The sequence below is a fragment of the Sapajus apella genome, unplaced genomic scaffold (assembly GCF_009761245.1).
Source record: "Sapajus apella isolate SASKATOON/1434 unplaced genomic scaffold, GSC_monkey_1.0 scaffold5, whole genome shotgun sequence".
Classification (NCBI taxonomy): domain Eukaryota; kingdom Metazoa; phylum Chordata; class Mammalia; order Primates; family Cebidae; genus Sapajus; species Sapajus apella.
In genome coordinates, this window is record NW_022436945.1 from 31,666,486 (window position 1) to 31,687,324 (window position 20,839).

At 36.0% G+C, this 20,839-nt stretch overlaps 1 protein-coding gene across 8 annotated transcripts in view; it reads right to left on the reverse strand.

Moving 5' to 3' along the window:
- Nucleotides 1-905: 905 nt before the first annotated feature.
- The window catches only part of ATP8A1 (ATPase phospholipid transporting 8A1), a 249,208-nt gene continuing 229,274 nt past the window's right edge, over nt 906-20,839 (reverse strand). For all 8 annotated transcript variants that reach the window (XM_032272101.1, XM_032272106.1, XM_032272095.1 and 5 more), the window contains 4 exons: nt 16,241-16,329; nt 15,437-15,529; nt 7,450-7,541; nt 906-5,530 (listed from right to left, as the gene is read on the reverse strand). In XM_032272101.1, coding sequence (XP_032127992.1) covers nt 5,433-5,530; nt 7,450-7,541; nt 15,437-15,529; nt 16,241-16,329 — 372 coding nt within the window. In that variant the 3' untranslated portion in view covers nt 906-5,432. The remainder of the gene's footprint in view (nt 5,531-7,449; nt 7,542-15,436; nt 15,530-16,240; nt 16,330-20,839) is intronic.

A 20,839-nucleotide genomic window follows, 5' to 3' on the forward strand; every position in this document is an offset into this window, starting at 1 on the left:
GGATGACATATTGGATTTATGGAAATGTATTTCCAGTTTGCTTTTTGCTTGTGGTAGTATTAGAAGGCATCTTAAACTACAGATCAGTGGAAACACAGTGCTTATTTTAAGGAGAATGGAGTTGAATGTGAAAATTATTTTATACAATTCAGAGGTAATATATCCATAAACTGTTTTGCATTGAGGTCCCCTCCCAATTGTCCCAGTGAAGACTGTGGGGGAGGACATGGGACTCCAGGCAGCTAAGCACAGGCAGCCTCAGTCTAATAAAATCAGATGCTCCTCAAATTGCCTCTCCAGGGCCTCTTTGAGAACTAATCCTATTCTTGCAATTTACCTAATTGTATCTTTTGTTGTTTCTCTTTTACCAAAGGACACTTGTTTTTGCTGAAGTGATTGTTTTCATTTCTGATGCTGTTTATACTTTTGTCTCATGTGCTCATTTTATTATTTTCTGGTTACTTCCTTCAAATGTTATTGGCTAAACTTGACCACTTTCTCGTGAACTTAAAACAATTCAGTTGGTTTGAAAACATAATTGACCTAACATAAAAGGTTGAAACCAGGAATTAGCTGTTTACTTGCAAGCCAATTTAAATATGTAACAGGGACAATCCCAGGAGTCTTTACATACTGAAGTCACAAAATACAGTAATTTTATTAAAAAATTGTTATTTAATTATAAAAACTACCAATTTTACCAAACTAGAGTTAATACACTCCATTTCATGTTTGATTTAGCTGGATTAAAATGAAGGGATATTTTATAAATCACTGGGGTTGTAAACAAAATGTTTAAAAGCTATTAAATGGATACATCTTCTCAGACTAGTTACTGCTGGATTTGAAGGTTTTAGAAAGCAATATAATTTCCAGAACTAGCAATCAAAACTTCAACAATTTTCTTTAAGTAATGGTAAAGTTTATTTTAATAACAATTAGAGGACAAAATGTTTAAAATTTGCAGTTTAAAACATGCACATTCGCAAAAGGCCAATGACACATAACACTGCATAGAGATAATATTACTCAACTTTAATAACTATAAAACACAGTGCATCAAACATCAAGATAAACAAACCTGAGAAAACTACTATAACCACAGATTCAATATTCTCCACTCATGCAGCTTCACAACTTCTACAGCAGTTTCAGCAGGAATGGTTTTGCAGGGAGCTGAAAATACTACTTTATCTTTAATGCAAAACTGCAGTTTTCTGTAGTAGCTGCCTTCCAAGGATGCCCTTTTTAACCTAATAAACTTGAAAATGTAAAAAATGAAGATTGACATAGTTAAACAACAGATAGTATTTACTATATTTATGGCTTCTATTTAGAACCACAAAACATAAAAATATTACTTTTAACTATTCTGCTCACATTTTTGCAAGAACAGATTTACCTGTGGAAAGTTGCTGTTAATTCAAAGTAAGCTAATATGAAATCTAGTTTTCCTACTTAAGAGAGATTTATTTGCTGAGAAGTTTTGGGAGCTTTATTAAAAAAAATTCTTAGAGGCAAGCTAAACAAAAGATTCAATTAAATTTGTTCAAATTTCTTTGTAAAATAATCTATTTAAAAATTATGCAGAGGACCAACTAATTTGTCTACTGAATATTAAATTCCAGGTAGGCCATGATAGAACTTTATAAGGCAGAAATAAACATCAAGATTTACAGCAATAGCCATGCATTGGCCTGGATCACTTTAAATATGAATTCATGCAAACCATAAACCTATCAAAAACACAGCTGTTCTCATACAGAAAATAAATCAAGACGAAATATGGAAAACATTTATTTCCTTTCCTTCAAAATTTAACTTACATTCTACTTTAATAGCTGTCCAAGGTTAATTAAAATGTAGCAAAGTATAACTAAGTTACACAAGTGACTTCAGTTATTTTAATGTGAGAAAAATCAGATTATGGTATCTTATGAGGCATTATAGAAATGTTCATCATTAAAAAGCATTTATCAGGCACTGAACTGCATGGTGTTACCTTAAGTCATTTACAAAATGAATTCCTGGTCCATGTGATGTGAATGGGATGGGTATTTTCTCCCTAAGTTTTGTGGATGACTATTTATAAGATTATATGCCTAACAGGTTTTAAAACCAGGAGCTATCAAAGAGAAACTGCACAAAAATAAACATGATTATTTAGCTTTGTAACAATTACGACACTGTCATAATTTAAAAACTATGAATAATACAATCTGTTAACAGCATTCATTTCCTGAAAACACATTTTAAATGACAAGTTCTAAGTGTTGTAAAGTGCACACAATGCAAAACAAATTATCATGTGACTTTCACACTGGATATTTAGAATGCTGAAGAGCAAAATTAAAGTATAAAATTTAATGATCAGAATAAATGCTGATTGATTTCCAAAATTCATTTCCCCTTTGGAAATTAAAGAGGAATCACTGATTCCATTTAATGGCCATACAATTCACGTAAATGGCTAACACTGTTTAGCAGAATATACATTCACCTGACTTGATTAGGAAAAGTTATCCATTAACTTAGCAACACTGCTGAAGCAGTCTCACATTAGAGCACAGAGTGGAGGTGGGAGGACAGGAAGTACATATATCATTTGAAATTTACAACGTTCCTGAGAAACACTGTTTTCCCCCTAATAATTTCCACAATATAACATCTTTCTGGGTGTGAGACACCAATATATTTTTATATGTATATATAAAACATTTAGAAAGTCCATGCTCAGTACCACTGTGTACTATTCAACATGAAAGAAGCAACTTTCAGCTTTTCAATGCTAAATGAACTAGGATTTTCTATTATAAGTCGTATTTTCTGAATTGTAAACATTGTAAAGCAACTGTGTTAGCATTTGCCAGAGTCCCTATAAGGAACTTTTTAATTGAAGAGTATGTGCCTTTATTTCAGAAAACACATGTTAAAAGTCACTTCGGCTGTTTATTTCAATCCTGGTAAAACCATGTGACTTTTTTCCAATTAAGGAAGGTTTAAAAAAATCAGACTATTTTCTCTAATGTAACACTGTAAAGTCACTGCAATTGCAATGTTATATTTTAAGTTTTACCAAGAAGGTCACTCCCTGCCCCTCAAACCCCGAGTCTCACCCAGGAAGCAGAGAGACTAACAATGTCAACAATTCAAAAATAGGACCATGGGACAAAGAGGCTCAAATTAGTCACGTTTCAGATCATGTTACACATTATCAACTGTTTAAGAGCTCCACAGAAACAATCCATGTTTCAAAATTAAAATAAAATTTATTAAGTCAGAAAATCCAGTTCTATTATATTCATAATGTTTTTATGTTAGAATTCTGCAGAAGGGTGCCGCTGATGAAGTGAGGGCAAATGGAAGCAGCTCTGCTGTGTAACTGCTATAAAGCGTTTCTCTGGAGGGGTGCACTTCATTCTTGCTTTCTCATTTTTTGTGGTTTGACCTCAGCTATCACCACTGGGCAGCTCAGGAAAAGCCACTCTGAATATCCATTCACTAGACAGATAAAGTCTGGGACTTCAGAATTTTGAAGATGATCTTAGACTCTTACACCTGTGGCCTTGCTAGATGTGTTGATTCATGACTCTCTTAATCTGTACCCCAAACAGGAAGGGCTTGGGAAGTAATGTGTGTAAATGCATGTTCCCTTAAGGTTAGAATTATGTATATGTGTTATAACCTCTTATTTGTAGAAAATGTAGAGGCATACTGGTAACTAAGGAGCCACAAATACAGACAAGGAAATGATATATATCCTAATTTTAAATCTAGATTGAGAAGAAGGGCGAAAAGAATGTGAGAATATTAAACTCAAGAAGAGATCTGAAAAAAAATGACCTCTTCTCAATTCTAGTTGACTTTATTTAGAGTTCTACCTATTTTGCTGGTAAATCCATGTGAAGGCAAGCAGGCTTTTGAGTAAAAGGCAAATAGTTTGCTTCAATCTCTGAGGTGTATCTGAAAACTAATTCGTTTTTCCAAACAAAAGTATCATTAAAAACTAGTGTAGAAAACTGGCTGTGGTTTTAAACAGCCCCTTCATTTGCTGTTGGTAGCAAAATAGGCAATTTCAGATGTCTTGTAAATGCTGAAAATAATTAAACTCACATAGATTTTAAAACACACCAACAAAACCTACTCATGATGAAAGTGTCCTCTGACTATAAAGTTACGGACTTGAGTACAATCAGCATTTTTAAAATGGGGAAAATGTACTACTTATTTGTCCCAATAAGCAGCATGTGATGAATTTGGGGAACTATTTGATGAGTGAACGGTGAAATCATTTTCAGTCTTCAGTATAGGGGCAGTCACCATATCACTGGGTATGCTACATAAGACAGCGGGTATGTCTTGTGGGAACACATAGTGAGAACGGACACACAGGACAAAAGCTGAGCCTATGTTCATGACAAAAGCCCATGCATTTATCTGACATGTTATTCCAAATACTGCAACAGAAGCTTTAAAAATCCCACGTAAATATGTACTGTATATTTCTTAACAGGAAAAACTTTAAGACAAAATGACATCACTCAATCTACTAGACAAGCCAAATTTTTAGAAAAATCTAGATGATGATGAAACTTTATCAGAAACAACTGAAACATACATACAATTTAAAAAATCAGTGTCATAATAAGAGTCACATTAACACGTGTGTCCTCTAACAAATAAACACGATAAATAACAAAGAAGCATTTGTAAGGCCAAAGGTGCAACATCACAGATTTTAGTAGCAAATGCCTTGAAATATTCATTTTAAATCACTCTTACATTTGAAAAGTCAGGCATGCAGATCTTACAGCAGAACTGGAAGTAAACTTTCTCTTACATTTCTGGGCATATGACTACTGAACTAGAAATACATTTATTGAACCTCTTTGGCAAACATTTATCAAGACAATTTTGACAAAAATGCTTGTTAATAATGCCTTGTTTAGAAATTTTGCTCAGGAAGATTGAGTCAGTTCCTTAAGAATGCTGGTTTGTTTCAGCATATCCTGAAATCTAAGCCTGGATATCAAGAGTCCCTTTAACTAAATACCATTTAGAGTTTTTTAATGGTTGGTTACTTTGTGGTACAGCCAATAAATTGATAGTCAGTTACAGCCCAAGTAATGGCATAAGAATACTGACTTTTTCTCCATATAAGAAAGCACTCTGGCAAGATACCAGGTCATTTTCGATTTCCATTTACAAAGACTTAGCAAATACCTTAAAAAATCCAAAAGATATGGTGTTACAGTACAGTTGCACAGTGCTTATGTCTATAATATACATAAATCTGAATGTCCATCAGCGAGATGAGCTCAGATCCACCTTTCCTCTCCATGGATCAGACTGGGATTGGTTAGCAGACTGTGGTGACAACCTGGTGGCTCTCCTTAGAGACATAACAGAGCCTGCCTTTTAGGCTCTCCCCATCACCATTCATCGGGCCTCTGTTTCGTGGTATCATATGCTCTAATCACTTCAGACTGTGAAACGATTCCATTTTCATCTTGAGAGAAAGCATACCCATCTAGAAGTTAATGATAAAACATGAATTATCACAAAGGCACTGGAAACCACTGTCATTCTGCCTTTTGAGTATTCATTTTCTAGCTTGAGAACAAATGCAGCCTTCCCACCTTCAAAAGCATGGAAACACTGATTTTTAATGTCTAGAAAAGACACACACTTAACTTCAAAATAAAGAGTGGGATGATCATAGGTTGCCAGTTTAGATTCTAGGAATTCTTCTCCCTAGAACACTGAGGAGGCGCCCTCAATCCCCCTAAATCCTCTGTTCTATAAATCAACTCCAACCCTTCTAACTTTTGCTTCCCTAATTCTGGAGGGGGTGAGGGAGTCAAGTGGACTCATATATTTCCATATAGGTCAGGTAGATGAGAGGGAAGGAAAAGTGATATGTAGGTGAGGTGGTGAATAAGGTCATTGATTCAACCATCCCACCATGTACAGTCCCTTGGTATCTGTGGGAATTGCTTCAGGAATCCCCTTGAATATCAAAATCCATGGGTGCCCAAATCCTTTATATAAAATGGCACAGTATTTGCATACAATCTACACACATCCTCTTGTAAACTTTAAATCATTTCTAGATTACTAATTTTTATTTTTTTTGAGACGTCTTGCTCTGTTGCCAGGCCAGAGTACAGTGGCATGATCTTGGCTTACTGCAACCTCCACTTCCTGGGTTGAAGCGATTCTCCTGCCTCAGCCTCACAGTAGCTGAGACTACAGGCTCCCACCATTACGCCCAGCTAATTTTTGTATTTTTAGTAGAGACAGGGTTTTACCATGTTGGCCAGGATGGTCTTGAACCCCTGACCTTGTGATCGGCCCGCCTCGGCTTCCCAAAGTGCTGGGATTACAGGCATGAGCCACCATGTCCAGCCTCTAGATTACTTATCATACCTAATACAATGCCTCTACATCAGTTAATTCTAGTGGATTCAATGTACTATTTGGTTTATGGCAAGTTCAAGTTTTACTTTTAGGAACTTTGTGAATTTTTTTCCCCCTTGAATATATTTGACTCACAATGGGTTGAATCCATAGATGTGGAACCCACAGATACAAATGGCCAACTGTACATCAAAACATCATCTTGTACTCCATAAATATAGAAAATTATTATTTATCAATTAAAAATGGTGAGGAAGAGGAGATAAACACAAATAGCTGCTAATGGTGGCAAGTGGTCTCCTTCCTTCTGAGGACATTCCCCTTGACTCTCAGCATCTACAAATAAACTCACTCATGCCCCAACATGGTTGGCAGGGGCATGGGATAAGGAATGACCTCCAAGGGGATTACATCTTTAGAAAAGGGCTCCCAAAGTATAAAGAGCAAAAGCATTAGACATGAGTATATGTAAGTGAAAATAAATTATATGTGGAAACAACACGAAACAAAAGATATATTACTAACACAAATACATTTACTACAGGGCTTTACATTTTATATTCTTTTTTAGATCTTGAAATGTTAAGAGGGCAAATATGTAATAATTTCTTACAACTCTAAATATTCATAAATATTTCTGAAGGGAAAAATATATGTTTCCTTGTGTTGTATGAAAACTGAAAGGCTCTTGCAAAGTTATTCAAGTAGAAAAGATAACAAGACAGAGTCAGCTTTTAAGAGTTAAGATTTACTGGCTTTAAAGAAAAAGATTTAAGGAAGCAAGGAATGTAGAAATATTGCTTTTCTTTAAGTGAAACAGCAAGCTTTTATAATGAACTATCTCTTCTGTTAAAAGTGAAATGGTTCTGACCAATGGATTTTCTGTTATTTACAGGTTGCAAATATGCAAAACTTGTTTTAGGCATTAGTTTTAAATAGCTAAATACCCTAAAGTCAGGATATTATATAAATGCTATGATACAGTAACGACAGATAATTTATTTAAAAATAAGAAACTCAAATACTCACGGAGCAGGTTTTGTTGCAAGGATTCAGAGCGGTACAAGTTCACGTGGTTCTTCTTAAAGACGTTCTTGAGCAGTTGCGCCCTCTCGGTCAGGCTGCAGAGCAGGTGCAAACGTGTGAAATGAATTATCAACTCGGCAGAGACCCCAGTGTGCCCACAGGACCACCAAAGAGAGTTAGACTTAAACAAAAGATTGCTTGAGAAATCTGTAGCCTAGTGATTCTTTTTATGCCATTTTCTTAGATAGCAAATGAGATTTCAAGTATTCAGACAGACTTTTGAGGCCATTTTTTTTTTTGTAACTAAGGAGTTTTGTCCCCGGTACTCCTCCTCCCAGTAAAAAGTAAGATCTTCTCACCACCCTCAACTCAGTTATATTTAAGTCAAGCGACAACACAGAGCCCGTACAACACAATTAGCTAAAATAAAAAATACATCAGCAGTGTTATTCACCTCTAAGAGCTTGCCGAACTTACTACATATCATCTAAGCATGGCATTTTTAGAATGACAAAACCTTATTACTATATCCTTTTCATATTTGGCACATTTTGGCGCAAAATATTTCTAGTTGAAAATATTAACTAAAGTAAATATTAACTAACATTACACAAAGAAGACATTTCATAAACTTTTCAATTAGAAAAGTTTCACCACCACTCTAATACGGTATGACATGTGTTCCTTAATTTGATTTTAAAATAAGCTATTTTCAGAAGAAATAATTATGATAGGTGAAATAACAAGGAAAGTATTTTTCAATGAGTGTTTAGAATAGTTGTCTCCTCAGATCCAAATCTAGATAATTAATTATGTAACTTCTAAAAGCACATTATAAAAAATTAGGCATCTTCCCCCTGCAACTTCACATAAAACAGTGCCCCACACAGTAGAAACTCAAATAGTTGTTGAATATACTGTTGAGTAATAATTCTGAAATGTATTTATAGACATCATCATCTTCCCATCGTGTTATTTCTTCATTGTTTGATTTGTAACATTTTGTTTTGATATTAAAGAACATAACAGGCATGAGACACAAATAAATAATCCATATGTGTTTCAGCAAATGTTTATGCAATTTTAATAACTGGAACTGACTCAGCTGAAAAATTTCCATCTTGTGTTTTTCCCACTATAAAAGCTTTAGTTAAATTGCTGTGTTATGTTAGTTCTGTGTTTTGCCAACTTTTCTGAGACCCTGAAATGAAACAATATTATATACAAAAAAAAGGATCCTTTGCAAAATGAACTCATTGTGTAAATGAATTATGCAAACATTTAGGAAAAACTGAATAAAAAATATTTAGAAATGTTGACATTTGTAGTAATCTTCCACACATATATTTTGAAGTCTAGGGAGGTTAACTGGTATTATTAGACATATTTCACTGTCATTGGAAATTAGCTACACGAAGGCAAGAAAACTAATTAATCTAAAACTCCAGCAGTTCTGCAAACAGTTGTAAAACTTGTTTCTGTCTGTGAAATAAACAGATATGAGAAATGAGAAAGGGCCATTTTTACAGAGTTGCTTTCTTACTCTACTCTTTAAATGATCTAGCGTTACAGACCCATGGACCCTGAGGGACACTAAAATATGTAACTGCTTTGAGGAAGTCACAGCTTTAGCAGCAGGTGGTCTGATTTCCTTAGCAGAGCCTTGTGGATGGGGTGCTGGAAAGTCTCCAGTGTTACAAACCGAATGACTACGGGAGACTAACTGAAATGATTACGGGAGAATAGAAGATAGCAATGTATTATTATGCAGCGTCTTGTTCCCAGAAGGCATTTTCCAGGTTTCGGGCTGGCCTTACTAAATGCATAATACTTTAATATTGCAATATTAAAGTGTTAAGAAGGCACATATGAGAATCTTTCATATTATGGCAACCAAAATACGGAAGATAACATAACTCTATTTTGTACAGTTCACATAAAGGCTCTCAACTCTTCTTTTATATCAAGTTAATGTACAGCATTAAAACAAAGCAGTGAGAAAATCTGTTTCTTAAAAAAGAAGCACATTACTCAGGAAAAAGCATGGGCTCCAGAATAGTGCTTACATTTAATTTTGTGTCGGCTGCTTATTAGCTGGGTCACCACTGGCAAACCTTTCTCGGTCATCTCCTATATAACCAGAGGGCAGTACTTAACCCTCAGGCAGACTGTGAGGATGCAGGGAGCTGTCAGCACAATGACCGACTCATAGGAAGCACTCAACAAATGCTGGCCCTCCCACCTTTACCCCCAAGATCCTGAGAATTTATTATGAAAAATCAACTAGAACAGAGATCATCACAAAACAAAAGGTACTTTGTAAGGAGCATTTTTGATGCCTTGGTCTCTAGTCAACATAAGCTCAAGGTGAGATGTCTGTTGCTGCACATAAGTTTTAATTTATGATGGTCTCATTCTACCTCTTCACAAAGAAAATGACTAGATTTTTGTTTTGTTTTTTCCTTAGCTACTTTGAACTTCTTGCTTTAGTCCTATAGAGCAGAGTCCCTCCTCCAGAATATAAATGCCATTCATAGGAGGTTGCTTAATAAATAAATGATAAGTTGTATTTCTCTAGTCTTATCTTATACGTTTGGGGAACTACTTATTTAAACATTCATGCAACTCTGGGCCATCAATGTTTAAAGCTACTAATATTACTATTAAGGCACATTATAAAATATACTTATGTTAACACTAATAGATACATTAGAAGTTCAATTTTAGCGGAACAGCTTAACACAGTGTGAAAAGACAAAACAAAAACAAAAACAAAAAAACTCCACCAAGATGATGATACCTTCGCACTAAAACCACATTTTATTCACAACTCTTGGCTAGCAGTTTTACTCAGTCTTGTATAGTCTTTCATTTACATACCAAGTTATGTAAATTTTGAGTTTGTTTAATGCAATCTTACAACTGCCACTAAATATTGCTACCTTATTTCCAAACCCACTAAAATGTTGCAAGTTAAACATTTGGTGGAGGTGAATGTAAAGATAACATGTTTAAAATAATATTTCACTTACAAATACTAAAAAATGTTGGTGTTGGTAAAAACCAATTTATAGTTCCGGAATGTGTTGGAATGTGTTGTCTTAAGGAATTTTCAGTGGGAAACTTGAGGAGTAAATTTGCATTTGTCCATATATTGGGATGGTAAGCTATTTAGGTTGACTCATTAAAACAACTCTCCAAAAAGTAAATCACTATTCATTCACAGAATGTTTAACGTGTAGCATGTGATAGCTGTTCTACACTAGGGTAGCTGCAGTGGTGGGGAGACAAACAATGAATAGAACAGGCCGAATCTCTGCCCTGGAGCTGAAAACATTTCAGTGTTCTGTCATTTTTCTTTTCGAATGTTGGACAGAACCACCATCACGGTGATGAGAAAGGCTGAAGGAAGCATCTGACAGATCCCTGTGTCCTCAATCCCGACCAAAGTATTTAAGTAGTACTGATATCAAATCTAGCGTGAACACTGAGAAATACAATTATTTCCTTTCTACTAGTTCTGGAGCAATGTTGAAACTGCTTTTCATTAAGATGAACAACGCAGCAGACAGGTTCAAGAGAGCACTGTCACCATCCACACCACCGAGTTCTCTGACACCTCGTATTCCTGACTCTCCCAGCATGTGAAAACTGTAAACCATGGCCAAACAGTAGTCCCAGGCAAATCAGTGAGGACTGACCTGAAGATCCCAGGCTAAAATTCTATTTAGTAATGGCCAATGATGATATGCTGGCTAATGACTACAGTGAGAAATATAAAAGAATTATGAGTCTCATTATATTTGCCTGTCGATAAAATACATTGCTTCACACACACTCCTATGATATCCAAAAATAACTGTCTTGCCTCCAAGGAGCCCGCAGTATCCATAATTTCTTATTGTAAACTTTTGGATCAGGTTTAAATGTTCAGGAGTAAGATTTGGGTTATTTTTTTAAAGTACAATTTCCATTTTATTTTTCTCCAGTGGACAGTTTTTCTTCAGTTCTTCAGAACTCAGCTCCTGGCCGGGCGTGGTGGCTCACGCCTGTAATCCCAGCACTTTGGGAAGCCGAGGCGGGCAGATCACGAGGTCAGGAGTTCAAGACCAGCCTGACCAATATGGTGAAACCCTATCGGTACTAAAAATACAAAAATAAGCCGGGTGTGGTGGTGCGTGCCTGTAGAACCAGCTACTGAGGAGGTTAAGGCTGGAGAATCACTTGAACCCAGGAGGCACAGGTTGCCATGAGCTGAGATTATGCCATTGCACTCCAGCCTGGGCAACAGAGCGAGACTCTGTCTCAAAAAAAAAAAAAAAAAAAAAAAAAAAGAACTCAGCTCCTTACATGGACTTTGGTAGAGGTCAGAAGGCAGCAAGGTTTGGATTATTTTAAACCTTCGGGAGTAAGGTTTAGGTTATTCTCTCACCATTGTAGACTTGCATTTATTTCTGCTATAACCCATGGTTCAAAAGCATGCATTTTAGAACATATTTAGATTGATTAAACATATTTTACCCCTAAAATATAATAAAATGAATCTAATTTGCGGCGTATGGTAGGTAGCATGCTATTTCTACTAAAAATGTCTGTTTTAACCAAGATGGTTTATTTTTGAAAATGAACAAAGACATTATTGCAAATATTAATCTTCCTTATGTGCTTACAATTTATTGTTTTTCTGACATTTGCATTTTATACATAACCTGAGTTTAATGGTCATACTTAGTGAAGATTAAAAAAATTGGAGATGATCAACTCACAAGATCTTTCTTAAGAACTGTATCACTGTATAACAAAAAAGTAAATGATGGTTGCTTTGGATATTACCTTGTTTGGGAAGTACCAATTATAAAATTCTCTCTATGTTTTTATGTATCAGATTTCTGTTTCACAGCTAACAGGTCAACCATCAATTCAACAATCCTTTCTCTTACTCAGCAATCCTTTTGCACACTCTTTCTTTCATCCATTCTTTAGTTTATTCTCTTAACCATCCCGTTCATCCACTCAACAAATATTTATTGAGTGCTACTATGTTCCTGGTGCTGCACCAGGTGCTGGGTTGCAGCTATGACTAAGACATGGGCCTCTCCTTCTAGGAGCTCAATCTAGTAGGGGGCAAAAACATACATGGAGTAAACTAATACTTTAGAGTAAACTAATACTTTATAATGCAATGTGATCAGTGTAACCACAAAATTTCATACAGAGTACACACAGAGTACAAAAGTACAGAGATAATAGGCTAGTAATTACATATTATAGATGTGAGAAGTTGAAAAAACTGCATCTACATTGGGTTTTGAAAGCTGAGAATTGGAATGCCTGGTCTGTAAGAGGGGTACTGGCTCCCAGACAGGGGAACAGCAAATGCAAAGACTAGCAGATATAAAATAACATGATGTTTCAGAACTAAAGAAAGTCTGGTGTCATTAGAATCCACAAGAATCACAATTTCTTCCCTTTTGATGATGTAGATAAAATATGCTAACTTTTGGCTGGGCGCTGTGGCTGACGCCTGTAATCCCAGCACTTTGGGAGGCTGAGGCAGGTGGATCACGAGGTCAGGAGTTTGAGACCAATCTAGCCAACATAGTGAAATCCCATCTCTACTAAAAATACAAAAAATTAGCCAGGTGTGGTGGTGTGCACCTGTAATCCCATCTACTTGTGAGGCTGAGGCAGGAGAATCACGTGAACCCGGGAAGCAGAGGTTGCAGTGAGCTAAGATCATACCACTGCACTCCAGCCCAGGCGACAGTATAAGACTCCATCTCAGGGGAAAAAAAAATAAAATTTGCTAACTTTTTGAAATCTGAAATCAATCTCATTCTCCATGATTCCTAAAATAATCCAGATGGTAAAATCAATCCACCAATTCTTTTACCTTAGAGTACCATTACTTTAGCATGAAGATGTTTCCATCCAGTTGCTACTTTTCTCCTTTCACAGATCCTTCCCTTGCCTCCCCTCTCCTGGCACCTGCCATCTAGCAGGAAGCCATTATGGTTACAATGATCATCAACCTTCTGGTCACCAGTGGGTGGCAACAGCAACATGGAATACATGTTGGTCCAGGGTTTTGTCTGTGGTATTCAGCTGATAGCTAACACATTCCTGAGTTCTTAGGAAAAGCTAAATAGCTGTTTTAGGCAAAGGAGATGGGCAGCAGCAGGAAATTTATCTGATGCATTTCCTATGAAGAAGTGGGTGGTCATTTATGCTGGATTTCACTTCTTTCCTTTTTGGGCTTTTTGGCTTATTTTATTTAATGGAAGGAGCTACATATATTAGAGACTCACTGAATGTTTAGGACCTGGAGGTCATTATATTGGCCTGATTTATGAATTGAAGTCACTAGCAGACAACAAAAAGGCAAACTAAGTATCATGTGGAAGGGATTAAGGTGATTTTATTAACACACTTACAAATCTGGAAATATTCTGTTAAGGATAATAACGGTATTAACAGTGGTCTTTCCCTAATAATTACGAATAAATGGTTTTATTCACAATTTCATGAGCTAGAACTCTCACTGTATTCTTTTTATCACCAGAGAAAGAGAACTGACATATGAATTTACTAACTGAATTTACTGACAAACTGCCAGGTAATGGAATAGGTGCTTTCCTATGAGGAATCCTAGGATGCAAACTTTTAGATGAAGGGAAAGGTGGAGGGAGGAGAATACAACCTTGAAAGCAGGTATTACTATTCCCCTCCTGTACACTGAGACACTGAGTCAGAGGTTAAGTACTCTGTCAAGTTAGTAGTAGGCTGTTTTTGCAGCTCTATTATATTTTTGAACAAGTAGCAAAAGGAGGCAGAATTGTGAATGTTTTAGAGCAGGAGCTCTGAGATCAGTTGGCATGGACCCAAGGCCCAGATCTGTCACTAATAACCTTGGGAACTTCACCTCTCAAAGCCCCAGTTTCCTTATCTGGAAAAAAAAATGGAGATGATGGATCTGTAAGGGGTTGTTACTGGGACTTAGTGAGATAGTGCACATAAATGCAAGGGAAGCACCTGGCACATAGTGCCATAGTGAGCGCTCAACAAAGGTCGGTGCTATTATTTTCAAAAAAGTAGCACACACTGGTGTGTGATGAGTTCTTTCAGCATACTGAGAGCAAGAGAGAGCTGGAAGCCAAGGTCTCACTGAGTTCTGACACCTACTCCATTGTGTCAAAATGAATAACAACAGCGAATCATGATTAATGTGACAAATACCAGAGTAAAACATTTCCTATAGTTTAGCCAAAACTTCAGCTTACTTTAGTATGATGAACATGAAGAATAAAGAAATTATCTTCATAATTGTGTTTTATAATAGACTGCAACTAATTTTAATTTCTTTCTTACGACACTTTGTGAATTTAGTGGATTTGATTAGCTTTCTAACTTTGCTTTACTTTGGTGGGGGGTGGTGATACGGAAGAGAACTGGGGAGACATAATTCACTTCATATATGATATATATCCAGGTCAGTTCCTAATAACTACTGAACCACAAATGCAATTATATAAGGTAGTTTGTCTTATATCAAACTATGGTTTTGATTACATACTATTTTATTATGGATCCTATTTCAAGCTAAAAGTCTTTTTCTTTTCTTGCAGTTTAATAACACAATGTTTGTAACTACCATTTATTTAATGCTCATTAAAGACTGTGCACTATGCTAAGTGCTTTATAATATTTTATTCAACTCTTTCAACTAACCATTAGGTAGGTATTATTGCCCCCATTTTATTGATGAGGAAATTGAGGCTCAGTAGGATTGAGCAACGTAGCCAAGGCCACACAGTTTAGAAAGTGACAGATTTGATGTAAATCCACATCTCTCTGATTCCCAAACCTGCCAGTGACATTGCCAGCTCCATGCTGGCTGATAAATACAAGTCTTAATCACTTATTTCCAACCACTAGTACGAGATAAATTTAAAGTTTATTTGGAAAAGAACATATTCACTGTGTATTTTACCTTTTTCCAAGTACAACTGCTCCTGGGTCTTGAGATTTTGCCTCCAGCTCCTGAACTTCATCGACCAATGTTTTAAAAGCAGTCCTTTTGATCCTGCAAAAAGAAAAAAAAAAAAAAAAGGGATTTGCATGGAAATACTCTTGTGAAGACTTTACAGAACTAGATGTCTGGCTTATTATCAAGGCTGCTGACAAGGTACAACAGTAACAAGAGTACAAGCAGTTTTTCAACAGAATCTTAAAAATTACCATAATTTTGAGCATTAATATAGAAATTATATGGTTTTAAAATAAATGATGGTTTAGGTTTACAATATTAAAACTCTCATAATTATTTAAATAAACATCATGTAATAAATGCTATCTTTTTTGGGGGAAGAGATAAGATTTTAAAACTTATAACCCTTGAAAAAAATTAGTAATGTTTTCATTTTATATATGTTTGGAATCAGGCAAGGAAAACACTTCTTTTTATATTAATAAAAAATGTGTTTGGAAATAGTACAATTTTCTTCTACTACTCTGTATGGGTTTTGGGGCTGTTTCTAAAAATCATGCTCCCTGATGTAATTTTCTCCAATGCCATATACTTTTCTCTGTTAACTGAAACTACCTTTTTACTTCTCATTTAGTCTTTTAAACTAGTTTTCTAGTTCCTGAATCACCCCTTCCTTATTTAAAATTAAGTAATATTACCAGTCCCTATCCTGCAAACTCTACATGCTTGAGTTGATGTTACAAAGAGAGAAATCTGAGAATTAATATGCATCCATATTTTTCTGTATAGAACAGAGTATGTACTTACACCTTGTACACCACATCAAGGAGCAGAGACGCCACAGGGATGAATAACAAGCCCATCCAAAAGACGCCGGAACTGAACAACATGGCTGCCTGTGTAAACCGGCAGAAACAACATAACTTTAAAATCAAAAAACACATGATTTGTGTTTGGTTTTTATGTAATTTTAAATAAAACTATTTTAAGAATATCACTCTATAAGAGAGTATACAACTCTGAATTCCAAGTTATGAAATTAACTTAGAATACAGAAATAAATTTTTGAGCAAATTTAAAATATAATCTGGATTAAATTCTCTTATAATAATATGTGGTATAAAATAAATCATAATTAGAAACTAAATTTACTAGTTCTGGCAAATGAAAATTACTTTTGTACAATTATAGGATATTAAAAATCATCCAGATAAATCATGACTACACTATAATCAAACTAAGATACCTACAAAAACAACAATTTGATTATTTTTGGCTAATATTAGGTAGGAATAATCTTAATTTTTGTTCAGTGATTTATGTAACTGGTATTGGTGCACAGCTGTTATGGCTAAAGTCAAGCCAATATCTTGTATGTAAAAGCCAAATAAAAGTATATTAAATATAACTTTAATAATTCCTTTATATTAAATACCAAATTGCTGTATTAGAGCTTTTTAGGGTTGCAAAAAAAAAAAAAAAAGATTCTATAACTTAAAAATAAATTCTATTATTTATTTGCAATTATAACAAAATATATCTTTGTAATATAGTTAGATTACACAGAACTTAAAAGGAATAGTATTATACAATAAAAAAGCAAAATAAATATTTTGGTTTCACTTCTTTTAACCTGTTTATCAAGAGTACATTTTCAGTATCTATTTAAATCCATAAAGGTATGGTTCTAATTCCATTAAAAAGTAGCCAACTAATGCACACACATTTAGATTCTACTAAAAATCACACAAAATTAAAAAAAGTTCAGGTATGGTTCAGGAATTAAAAATAACCTAGAGTTTAATTATTGTAGGCAATTTCACAATTACACTTAAGTAGTCTTAATCAGTCCTTATGACACATGCAGATTATGAATTTTAAATTATATTTCAGATTACCTATTCATTCTGACTCTCAATTAAGAACTAGGAACTGCTGTTTAAATTTTTTTCTGCATTGACATGAGCTTATCCATACAGATCGTAGGTTCAAGGAAACTAAGATTTTTCACCATGTAGAAGTGAATAGCGCTAAATGCTTTTAAAATAAAAACATGCTATTACAAAAAATTCCAGAAAATAAGTTTTGCCACGTGGGTTCAATGAAATAGCAACCATATTCTAGACACCAACAAGGTGAAACATATTCACATAAAAGTCACTTTATTTAATAAGCAAAACATGATCTTTGACATGTTTGTTGACATCCTCAACAGTGAAAACCAACAATAACTCTGTAATAGGAAATGTCTATCAAGCCAGTGGATTTTCTTTAGTTTGAAAGAAGCTTTCTAGTAAGGTAACAACTGTAAAAAACCAATTTCTCCTTCTGGGGGGAAAGGTAAGATAAGAATTCCAAGGCATGTAACTGAAAATACCACACTTACTTGGCTTAATTTTAATATATTTTAATTTGGTGGGGGCGGGGGCAAGAGAAGGAGGATTTATTCTTGCCTTCGCTACCTCGTATTAAATGTCCACCGATGGAAAAGGCAAAAGTGGTGGAGATTCAAGGCTGCTAATTCTGACCATTGTGATGCTAACGACGGACGGAGGAGTGACTGGCGCCCCACCATTCAGTCCACCAGCCTTTGGCTTTACAAACGAACAACATGAATTGAGGGGAAAAAAGTTTTTCTGCGTCATATCTGAAAGCCTGTCAGATTTTTTTTTCTTTTGCAGAGTTAATCCAAACCTAAAAGATTTAAAGCCGACATTCGCATTAAAGACAGAGAGTCTCTTTGTATTTTTTGGATGAAGAGAGAGGAAGAATAAAATCCCACAGAGGTATTTCCTTCCTTTCTGTATAAGAAAGCTCCCCCTCACTCCGAAGAAACCAGTTTTGTCTTTAACTTTTCACATTTCCCCACTCGCAGGCAGGTCAGCTGGGAAAAGACGAAGGGATCCTGAGACAATGGTGGTAACAGGAGCAGCCTGTTCGGGGCTGGGCTCTGGTTCCCTCCGAGAGCAGTTTGCAAATTGCTCCTAATGTGGGAGACCGGTGCACCAGGCCAAGTGGCCCCCACTGCCCCTCCTAGAGGCCCTGTGAAACCAAATGGAATCTGCCACAAAAGTGGCTCCCAGGGGACTTGAGAAGGGATCAGCTGAGGAAGCTGCAAAGCTGGTAACTGGAGGGCACAGGCCCTGTGTGGGGAACAAGCAATCGCTTGTCCCTGCAGAGGGAGGTTGGCTCAAAATCGAACCACTGGGTCTTCAAAAATAAAGCAACGCTGCCTGAAAATGCAACTTGCAACAGAGGAATTGTTCTGAAATTTCTGTGTGAAGTTTCAGAGAACGAATGTTTGAGAAAATACGAGTTTATGTGCATTTGGCCAAGCCAAGGGGCGTGACGAGTATAAGCGGTTTACCTTCTGACCCACATGGCATGATCTGTTAGCACCTATGTTCCCACACCAGACAGAAACTCTTCTTCATCTTCAATGTGCCCAAGTTCAGACACATAGGGGAGAGAATTCAAGTGTGTCACCTGCCTACAAGCCTTTAACAACGTGGTTCTTCAGTCTACTTCTATGTGCTTACACTGTCAGTATCAGAGTGACATGCTGTGACTTTTACTCATGGAAATGTATAGACAGCTGAAACAGAAGGCCGTTTGGCAAACCCTAAGACTGTCTCCATGGACCCCAGTTGAAGCAGGTCTGGAAGTGGTCCTGGCACTGCCCTTCCCAGCTAGTCAGACACTTGAGAAGTAACTTCTCAGTATCGGTTTCCTCAGCTGTACAGTGGATTGTAAGAATTAAACTCAATGTTTGTAAAGTGGCTATATAGTGCTGATTATTAATAAACTTTCTTCATTTCAATTGTCAAATGTCTTTAAATGCTCTAGTGTCTTGTTTTTTCCAGTGATCTGTCCCATGAACTTCATGGAAGAAAATTTTTATGACAATATCAAATTAACTGTAAATCAATTTACAGATTTTATGATTAATATCACAACATATGCTTGTCTTATCTGCGATTTTAAAACGCAATGCTGAAACATAGGCCAAAGTGCCATTCAACTCAATTTGCCAATTTAGGAAATGGAGAAAAATAATTTTTTCAAAGAAATTATTAACTACATAGGCATAACAGATTAATTTTGGAAGGGAAAATTATTCAGAAAACAGTGCTTCAACACATTATTTTTTGGAAGGGAGTGCAGTAAGAGAAATGAGTAACTTCCAGAGGGGGTTACATTAACGTTGGCAACAACAAAAAACCAAGAAGTGATTATTTATTAAGTGTCTGGACGGAGCCTTACATAAAGGCTTTCAAAGCTTAAAAACAGTGAGAAACAGTGAAAGGTTGCTTTAAAGAACTGATTCACGAAAATGTAGAACTTCTGTGTGTTCGAAAAAATAACTAAAAAAGTAAACAATAAAAAACTGGGAGAATGACTACTACAAATACATGAAATTCTGGGTTAATATCTGATCAGAAAAATAGCCCACCTATCTTCATAAGAATAGCTGCAATCTCAAGAGACAGGGAAAAGACCTGAAAAGGTATTCATAAAAGCAGCAGCATGTAATCAATAGCATGGAAAAGTGTTGAGCCATTTTGCAGTCCTAGAGAAACACTGACAAATTAGATTAGATTTTAAAAATCCAGTATCACAGTTTGGTGGAGTGAGTGGTGTATGGTGGAACAGGTAATTGTAGCAATTTATATTCCCATCAGCAATGAAGTAGCCTTTGGAAAAGGTAACTAGCAATGTGCACCAACACCACAAACATTTATTCCTATTAATTCGATAATTCCATTTCTGAACTATGTGTTAAAATGAGGTCCAGCTTTTGCTAATCAGTATCTCATGAAACTGTCCCGTGGTTGCTAATCCTGAAAGCATCCCTCCAAAGGGCCCATTGCCAGAGATTTAGTAAAGGTGAAAAGAAACCACAGCAGCATCCTCTTGGAGAGTCACAGTGCAGAGTAGCACAAGGCTTCAAGAAGTCAGAGTAGGCTGGACATGCGGCTCACGCTTGTAATCCCAGTACTTTGGGAGGCCAAGGTAGGTGGATCACTTGAGGTCAGGAGATCGAGACCATCCTGGCCAACATGGTGAAACCCTCGTCTCTACTAAAAATACAAAAATTAGCTGGGTGTGGTGGCATGTGCCTGTAATCCCAGCTACTTGGGAGGCTGAGGCAGGAGAATTGCTTGAACCTGTGAGACGGAGGTTGCAGTGAGCGGAGATCGCACCACTGCACTCCAGCCTGGCAACAGAGCGAGACTCTATCTCACAAAAACAAAAACAAACAAAAAGTCAGTGTAAAGCACCCTACTGAATAGTTTTTTTAAACCAAGGTTTCCTTAAGTCATCTACTTATTACGGAACACTTTCCCCCATATCCTTCTTAAAAATATTCCACACAACTAATTTTGGGGAAAGCAAATATTGGTT